At 42.4% G+C, this 9,503-nt stretch overlaps 1 protein-coding gene across 1 annotated transcript in view; it reads right to left on the reverse strand.

The window, feature by feature from the left end:
* DTWD2 (DTW domain containing 2) overlaps positions 1-3,196 on the reverse strand; it is a 203,695-nt gene extending 200,499 nt beyond the window's left edge. The window contains exon 1 of the mRNA XM_006873193.1: positions 2,982-3,196. Coding sequence (XP_006873255.1) covers positions 2,982-3,196 — 215 coding nt within the window. The remainder of the gene's footprint in view (positions 1-2,981) is intronic.
* Between the last annotated feature and the right edge of the window lie 6,307 nt (positions 3,197-9,503).

Here is a 9,503-nt window from a genome sequence, read left to right on the forward strand (position 1 = left end):
AACAAAAGATACTTCTTGAAAGAAAGACCTGCAGGAAAAATGCAAAACAATGGAGGCTGATGGACTGTTACTACAAGAACAAACAAATCGCTTCCCTAGGAAACATCAAGGCAAGTGGACAGGTCCTCTCAACGCAAACCCCCTTCCAAGACTAAGACTCAACAGAAATGCACACTCCGATTGGTGACCACACGCATCACTAATGGGGGGAAGTGGGGTAAAAGCAGCAATGAAGCAGCAAGCTAAGCCCTACAACGTTCAGTGGGCTTCTGTGGACCCAGTTGGGGACCTGGTTGGCAAGCAGTGTGAGGAGACCTGGGGACTCTTGGGCCCAGAGTCAGTGGCGTGGCCACGGAGGACTCGAGTGGAGAGTGGAGGCTGATGGGAAGAGAGGGCATGTGCACAGGAGCACCCACACTTGCAGATGGTACCCACATGACCTGGACCGGATGACTGGATGATCAGAGCTCAACCTGGAGAAGAAAGAAGAGATTTAAAAAAAAAAAAAAAGAGTGAGCTGATACAATCTGATGAACTTGACCTATACCTTTGGAGCAGCAACTCAAAAGAAGGAACAAATCCTTACAGCAAGAAACATTCCCACCCCCTCCACACACAGAGTGGACAGTGATGGGCAACTTGGACACTGGATACTCAAATGGGGAGGGGAGGACTACAAAGGCAAGAAATGACTGGCTTACAAGCTTTCAAGAGGGAACCTAGTACTAGGGGGCATGGAGGAAGGCAGAATCTCCACTGGGTACTATTCAATCTGTCTGGACGGAGCTGATGAAATGAAATACAGACGGGTAACTCGTGATACTGTAGTGAATAATGCTTATCAGGACGGATGATGAGGGTTGGAAATGCAAAGGTAGACGTTTTGTAACAAGGAAGGGAGTGCTTAATTCTCCAGTCTAGGAGCGGAGGTCTCTGGGACCATCAACGGAGAAGAGCCGAGAGCGGGACCTTACCCAGAGAAGCAGAGATGCCTGAGATAGAGACAGAGACGATGACGTGGAGTGATGAAGTGGCTGGGGACTTTGGATCCAGAGAGGGAGAGGAACTGTGGGCCGAAGACCTGGGGGGGTGGGGGTGGGGAGTAAGGGAAGGGGAAAGTGTAGGGGGTGGGTTTCTAGGATATACCCTTTGGTCAGTTGATGATGCATGGAGGGGATTGAAACCATGGCAATGAAATGATATATGGTGGAATGAATGTAGAACTAAAGTTCTCTCATGTAAACTATCATATAATTCACAATAAAACATTAAAAAAGTAAATATTCAGTTACTGAATGCTGCTAAGAAGTCTAGTAAAACATGAACAACAACAACAAAAAAAAAAAACAGAATCCTTTGTATTTTGTTTCATAGAGGGTCCATGAAGACTTTAGTGAAAGCCAGTACACTGTAGAATCTGATGACAAGTTGCAGAGTAATTCCAAGGTAAGGAAGTAGAGGAACTACCAAATAGTTAAATCATGAAGCCAACAGAGAGATAGGTAGTAAATAGCTAGAGAACTCTGGTAACCAGGGAAATGATCCTGAATAGCAAAGAGGTAAAAACAAACAGACAAAACCAAAGCCACAACCATCAAGTTGATTCCAAATAATAGTGAGGCTATAGAACAGAGTAGAACTGCTCCTTGGGGTTTCTCATACTGGAATTTTTTACTAGAGCAGACAGCTTCTTCTTTCTCCCTTGGAGCAACCGGTGGGTTTGAACTGCAAGCCTTAAGATTAGCAACCCAACAATTACCCCACTACACCACCAGGGCGGCTCCTAAAGGTGTTTTGTTGTTGCTGTTATGTGGAGTCGGTTCCCACCCATAGTGACCCTGTACAGGGTTTCCAAGGCTGTAAATCTTTACGGGAGCAGAAAGCCTCATCTTTCTCCCGCGGAGCAGCTGGTAGTTTCGAACAGCTGACCTTGAAGTTAGGAGCCCGATTCGTAACCACTATGCTACCAGAGCTCCTCCTAAAGGCGTAATAAGGTTGATATATCTGAATAGCATGGGACTCAAATAAGTAGAGTCCTGATGTGGTGCTGTAGTGTAAGCTCTGGACTGTTAACCTCAAGATTGACAGATCAAGCCACGAGTTGCTCCTTGGAAATCCTATACAGGGTCACTATGAGTCAGAAACCACTGGATAGCACTTAACAACAACAAACAAACAGATGAGACAACTCTCACAATCCTGAAGTATGACAACACAGTGAGGTAATCCAAAAAGTACTTAGTGACTGGACACATACTAGTTGTCCTAGTCAGGGCAAGAGTTTTATCTGCTTTATAAATCACTACATTCCTAGGACCTAGCACAGTGCCTGGCAAGAAGCAGGTGCTCAATAAATATTTGTGAATGAATTTAAAAAACTGAAGCCAATCTTACATAATACTAGCTACCTTGATTGTCTCTCTTCTCCAATCTATTTTGTTTTCTTGCTGTGTGCCAACTGTATCACTTAAACAGGTAAAAATGTTAACTATGACTAGTATTGGAGTCCAGGTGTGGCGCTGTAGGATAAGCAATGGACCACAAGATCGGTTTGAACCACAAGGGCAGCAGTTCAGACTCACCAGCCACTCCTCGGAAACTCTACGGAACGTCCCTATGATTCCGAACAGACTCAAAGGCACTGAACAACAACAATTACGAGTATTACTGTCATTGTGTTTGGCTTCCCTTGCCAGTTTGTAAGTTTCCTGAAAGCCAAACTTATGTCCACTAAAGAAAGGACACGCCAAGTGGCTTGCAGGAAGTAACATTAAATAATCATGACCCTGGATAAACTGCTTCTGACCAAGAATTTCATACAAAGAATTCCAAAAATTTCATACAAGAAATAGCAATGATCACTAGAGGATCACAATCTGAAAGCAAAGCTACTGAGGACAGAGCCAAGGCCGCCACCCCGGCAGGGGGCACCATCGCTTCCAGCAACCAGCTGCAGTCCCGCCCACAGCCCCTGCGGTCACCTGCAGCGGCTGCACTCTGGCCTCCGCTCAGCTAGTTCGACCGGTAGAGCCCAAAGCCCGTCCGCGCTGGCGCCGTCTGCCTCCATGCCCAGGGTAGCCACCGCTGACTCCACGCCTTCTTCCTGCCCCTCCTCAGTCGGGGTCTGACACCTCGAATCCCCAGGAGACCACACGATGGGGTCCCCGAGAGTTTGCTCCTCTTTCTGCCACTCCATGTTAGGCGCTCAGGTCTGGCTGCAGCATTGAGGCCCAAGTGCCGCCGGGGGGCGCCACGAACCGGACAAACCGACCGGCTCTGCACAGCGGAAACGCATGCACGCACGCACGCCACGTAGGGAGGCGGAGTCTGAAACTCAAGATCCTGCCCCACTGCTGGATAGGAACAACCCTATTCGTCAGTGCGGGCTGGGCCATTTAACCTGGAACCAGGAAGGAAAACTTTTTCTGTGCTATGGTGCAGCGTATGGCAGCATGTAGCGTCCCTGGGACTGGTAAGGGAATCCTCCCCTGAAAGCACTCCAGATAACAAACCATAACATGACCCCTTAATATCACCCCTTAAAGAGTGAAAATAGAATGGAATACTGCATTTTCCACTCCAAGATGACAATTTCAGGAATAGATTCCCAATATCAGTCACACAGAGTGCACAAGTAAGCTCTAAAGGAGCTGATTCACTTAATAGCCACAGATCAACAAAAGAGGCTATACTCATTAAAATCCATAATCACGTGGTTAGTTTCATTGTGTGAATTTCTTGTTCTAAAAGGACAGAAACCTGTCTTGTATTTCTTCACATCAAACACTATTTTGCAATAGACGGCAAACATTTTGTTAACTGAATGACATTTGAGGGGGTTATTCTGTTGTTGGAGTCTTCGTGTGACACTTTGAGATAAGCGCTCAACCACTAACTAGGTTGGTTTGAAACTGAAGATCGTGATACAAATACACTAGGCGCTCCTCTGAAAACCCTATACAGGGTCGTTATGAGTCGCAACAGACTTGATGGCACTTAACAACAATTCTGTTGAGAATATGCACAGCAAAAACACCAATTCAGCAGTTTCTACATGTGAAATTCAGTGACGACATTCTTCGACCATCCTTTTCTGAGCTATTCATCCCCTATTAATACAAACTCACTGCTCCCTAATGTTTTTTATCTTTTACGTTGCTGTTATCAATTTGATCTCATATGTTGTTGTTGTTAAGTGTGGTCAAGTCGATTCCAACCCATAGCGACTCTGTATAGGGTTTCTGGGGAGCAGCTGGGGAGCTTAAACCGCTAACCTTGCAATTCAAACGGCTTTGGAATCTGGCGCATTAACCCACAGCGCCACAGCAGAACTCAGATAGTTCTTAAAAGAGCTTGATGGTCTCCAATATCATTTTTTAAAGAGATGAAAAAATGATAACAAACTTTATATGGAGATGATGAGACCTCGGGTAAGCAAAGCATTATTTAGGAAGAAGAATAAAGTTGGAGGCCTCACACTCCCAGATCTCAAAATTTATTGCACATCCACAGTGGTCAGAACAGCCTGGAACTGATACAACAAAGGATACATAGATCAATGGAACAGAATCGGGAACCCAGAAATAAATCAGCTGATCTTTGACAAAGGGCCAAAAGACATGAAATTATTTCTGTATATTGTGTGAGATATGGGTCTTATTTCATTCTTATGCATTCTTTGCCAGTACTATACTGGCAAAACTGGAAATAATTTGCATAAGAATGGAATTAAACCCATCCATATCTCACATAATATATAAAAACAAACTTACCATAGATTGGAGAATCTAGAACTATAAAGATCACCAATGAAAAACTGGGGACAAACTTAGGGGACTCTAATATGTGCCATAAGCACAATACTATCAAACTACTAAAAACACGCAGATAGCAGAAGACAAAATAGATGACTCAGACCTCCTAAAAATTAAACACTTAGGTACATCATGGACTCCTGGTGTGATGCTGTAGGATCAGCACTGGAATGCGAGCCACAAGGTCGGCAGTTCAAACCCCCAGCTTCTCCTCAAAAACCCTATACAGGATTGCTATGGGTCAGAACCAACTTGACAGCACTTAACAACAATCGAACACCTCTACAAGAAAGAGACCACTCAATTAAAAGATGGGCACAGGACATGAACAGACATTTTACCAAGGAACACATTCAGATAACCAACATGCATATGAAGAAATGTTTATGATCATTAGCCATTGTTGTTGTTGTTAAATACCATCCAGTCAGTTCTAACTCATAGCAACTCAGTATATGGTTTCTGATGAGCTGACCTTGTGGTTCAAACTGATCTTGCGGTCCTGCATTTATCCTACGAGGACTTCAATTAGCTACTGTTGCTATGTGTCATTGATGTTAATTGTGCAACCCTACCCTTACTGTGCAGGCCTGGTATGCGCTATAGGATAAGAACTGGACTGCTAACCACAAGGATGAAGGTTCAAACCCACCATCTACTCCTCAGAAACCCTGCACTGGTTTGCTGAGTCAGAACTGATTGCATAGCACTTTACAACAACAGCCCTCTCCCTGGGAAGCATGATAGCTATGTAGGATAAGGAATGCACTGAAAACCACAAGGTAGAAGATTTGAGGCCACCAGCTGCTCTGGGGGGAAAAGATGAGGCTTTCTGCTCCCACTGGATTCACAGCCTTGGAAATCTTATACAGGGTCGCCATGAGTCTGAACCAACTCAAGGACACTTAACCAACAACAACAACGCTTATTCAGTATGATTTTTGCATCACTGTAAACCAAAACACTGTACTTCATAAGCAACAGCCCTCTTTCCCCATCCCTCCCACCCCTGATAGCCACTAACATTCTTTGGTAGCTGCTCATTTGCCTTTTCTTAACTTTATATAAAAGTGAAGTCATACCAATATTTAACCTTTTATGATGACTTATTTCACTTAGCATAATATTTTTCAAGTTCCATCTATTTTGTAGCATGTATCAAGGAGCTCTGGTAGCGTAGTGGTTTTTAATTGGCTGCTAACCTTAAGGTAGGAAGTTTGAAACTACCAGCCGTTTCACGGGAGAAAGATGAGGCTTTCTGCTCCTGTAAAAATTTGCAGTCTCAGAAATCCTGTGCAGGGTCACTATAAGTCAGAACTGACTCCACATTACTTAACAACAACAACATCAAGACTTTAGAGTCCTGGTGTGACACTATGGAATAAATCACTGGACCGCAAGGTCTGTGTGAACCACAAGGTTGGCGGTTCAAACTCACCAGCCAGTCTTTGAAAACCTATGAGTCAGAACTAACTCAGCAGCACTAACAGCAACAACAAATAAAGATTTCATTTCTCCTATGGACTGAGTAGTATTCCATTGTATGTATATGCCACACTTTATCCATTCATCTACTAATTGACATCTAGTTTGTTTCTACCTTTTGACTATTATGAATACTATTGCAGTGAAAATAGTGTCTGTTCTGTTTGAGGCTCCACTTTAAAGTTATTTAAATATATACTTAGGAGTGAAATTGCTGGGTTATATGGTAGTTATGCTCTTAGTTTTTTGAGGAATGACTACATTGTTTTTCACAGTAACTGTGCCACTTTGCATTCCTACCAGCCATGGATATGGGTTCCAATTTTCCCACAGCCTCACCAACATGTGTTGTGTTTTGATTTTTTGGTTTTACTTTTTTCTTAGTCATCCTAGTGGAAGTGAAATGATCATCTCATTATGGTTCTGATTTGCATCTCTCTGATGGCTAAAGATGTTGATCCCCTTTTTACATGTTTGGTGTGTTTGACAGCCATTGAATGTCCTCTTTGGTGAAATATCTATTTTAAGTTTTTTGGCCATCCTATGATTGGGCTATTTTGTTGTTAAATTGTTCATGTTTTATATAAGGGTGCATGAAAAAGTTCATGGGAAATAGAAAAATAATGGCTTTGGGGTGTTTTTTTTTCCCACAAGCTTTCGAAGTTCCATCATATTAGATAATCCATTGTTAAAAGCTAGACCAGCAACATGTTGTTGTTGTTGTCAGGTGCCATCGAGTCGGAACCAACTCACAGCGACCCCATGCACAGCAGAACGAAACAATGTCCGATCCTGGGCCAACCTCACTACCGCTGCCACACTTGACACCATCAATGATGCCACCTGGTGGATCAATCTCATTGGGGGTCCTCCTCTTTTTCTCTGACCCACCATCTTACCCAGCAGAACATCCTTCTCTAGCGACTGTTCCCTTCTGACAACATGTCCAAAGTATGAGAGACGAAGTTTAACCATCTTGGCTCCAAGGAGCACTCTGGCTGCACTTCTTCCAAAAAAGATCTATTGGTTCTTTTGGCAGTCCATGGCACTTTCAGTATTCTCCTCCAACAACACAATTCAAAGGCATCAATTCTTCTATGATCTTCCTTATTCACTGTCCAGCTTTCGCATCCATATGAGGTTATTGAAAATACCATGGCTTGGGTCAGGCGCACCTTAGTCCTCAAGCTGACATCTTTGCTCTTCAACACTTTAAGAAGTTCCTGTGCAGCAGATTTGCCTAATGCAATACGTTTGTCTGATCTCTTGACTGCTGCTTCCGCAAATATTGATAGTTGATCCAAGAAGAATGAAGTCCTTGACAACTTCAATCTTTTCTCCATTGATAAGAATGTTGTTTATTGGTCCAGTGGTGAGGATTTTTGTTTTCTTGACATTGAGATGCAATCCATACCAGCAACATAGCTGCTGAAAAAATGAATGAAGTGTTTTGATTGTCAAAGGTCCTTAAAATCAGGAGGCAATAGGTAGGCTGGACTGGGACGCAAATAGGTTTTATGGATGAGAAAATAAACTACTTAGCCCAAGTTTTTAGTTACTAGATAATAGCAATATTACCTAGCAGTTCAGTGGTTTAAAAGCCAAAATGAAGCCCATGCTAAAAGGAAGATCAAAATGCTTATTATCTAAAATGTGTAATGATTTCTTTTCATTAATTAGTGATTAATGTTACATCTGGAGTCATAGCGTGGTGTTATAGGATAAGCACTGGACTGCTAAACACAAGAGCAACAGTTAAACCACCAGCTTTTCCTTGGAACCCCTATACAGGGACACTATGAGTTGGGACTGACTCAGTGGTACTTAACAACCAGCAATGTTACTTCTACCAATGCACAACATTTAAGCAAAGAATTATTCAAACCACTCCTAGTATGGCACTGCAGGTTTAATGCACTGGACTGTAAAGTCAATTTGAACCACAAGGTTGGCGGTTCAAGCTCACCAGCTGCTCCTTAGAAACCCTACAAGGGTTGTTATGGGTCAGAACTAGTTGACTCAACAGCACTTAACAACAAAAACAATGATAGTTTTCATCAGTCATCTGAATTTTGCAATCATTATAATCTTGATTTAAGACCGATGAATGACTAAATATAAAACAAAGTAGATTTGCCGGATAACAGTGCTAGGGCAATCGTGTAATTCTTAAAGTAGGCTAATTCATGGATTTTCAGTTATCTTAAAACCAAGCTTGTGAATACAGAACTGTTATTTTTAATGGTTCTGCGTTCTTTTCCTCTGGAAACACTACCCTCCTTTCTTCAGTTATAACCCAAAGTAGGGATAGGAAAAGATTAAAACACTCTCCTGTGATGGACATAGGGTAGGAAAAAGAGCTGGCCACATATGCCTCTGAAAATCTATAGACAAACAATCCAGAGAATGTAGGAAGGGGAGTGAATCACAAAATAAATCTTGGTTGCAGATTTAATTTTAACCACCAATGCTTCAGTAGCCAAAGTTAAATTCTTGACTGCCTTTATCAATAACAACTAACAACCTTTAAATCAACAGAAACTGCTTTTTCTAGTTTCCAGAGATGACATGTGCTGTGTGGCATGAGAGAGGAGCCTGCTTATTTTTGACTTTTCTCTCTTGCATTACACATCAGATCTTTGACTCTTATCCTTCAAAATTATTCATAATCCAACACTTCTCATCTCTCCATCTACTTCTGCCTTGGTTCAAGCCCAATCATCTCTTACCTGAACAGCCACATCATTGTTCGCTCCCTGTTCCATTCTTGTTTCTGTATAGTACATTTTCCCAGAACCATAATCAGCTCAAAGAAAACACCTATCTCAGGTGACGTGCAACCAGAACTGCGAGAAAGGTGAGTCATATAGCAGAAAATTTACCTAGTATACAGGCTTATACTAGAAAACAAAAATCCTCACCACTGGAATAATAAACGTTCTTATCAATGGAGAAAAGATTGAAGTTGTCAAGGACTTCATTCTTCTTGGATTAACTATCAACACTCATGGAGGCAGCAGTCAAGAAATCAAATGACATATTGCATTAGGCAAATCTGCTGCACAAAAAAGTGTTGAAGAGCAAAGATGTCAGCTTGAAGACTAAGGAGCGCCTGACCCAAGCCATGGTATTTTCAATAACCTCATATGCATGTGAAACCTGGACAATAAATAAAAGAAGACCATAGAAGAATTGATGCTTTTG

The sequence above is a fragment of the Chrysochloris asiatica genome, unplaced genomic scaffold (genome assembly GCF_000296735.1).
Source record: "Chrysochloris asiatica unplaced genomic scaffold, ChrAsi1.0 scaffold00228, whole genome shotgun sequence".
In the NCBI taxonomy this organism is placed as follows: domain Eukaryota; kingdom Metazoa; phylum Chordata; class Mammalia; order Afrosoricida; family Chrysochloridae; genus Chrysochloris; species Chrysochloris asiatica.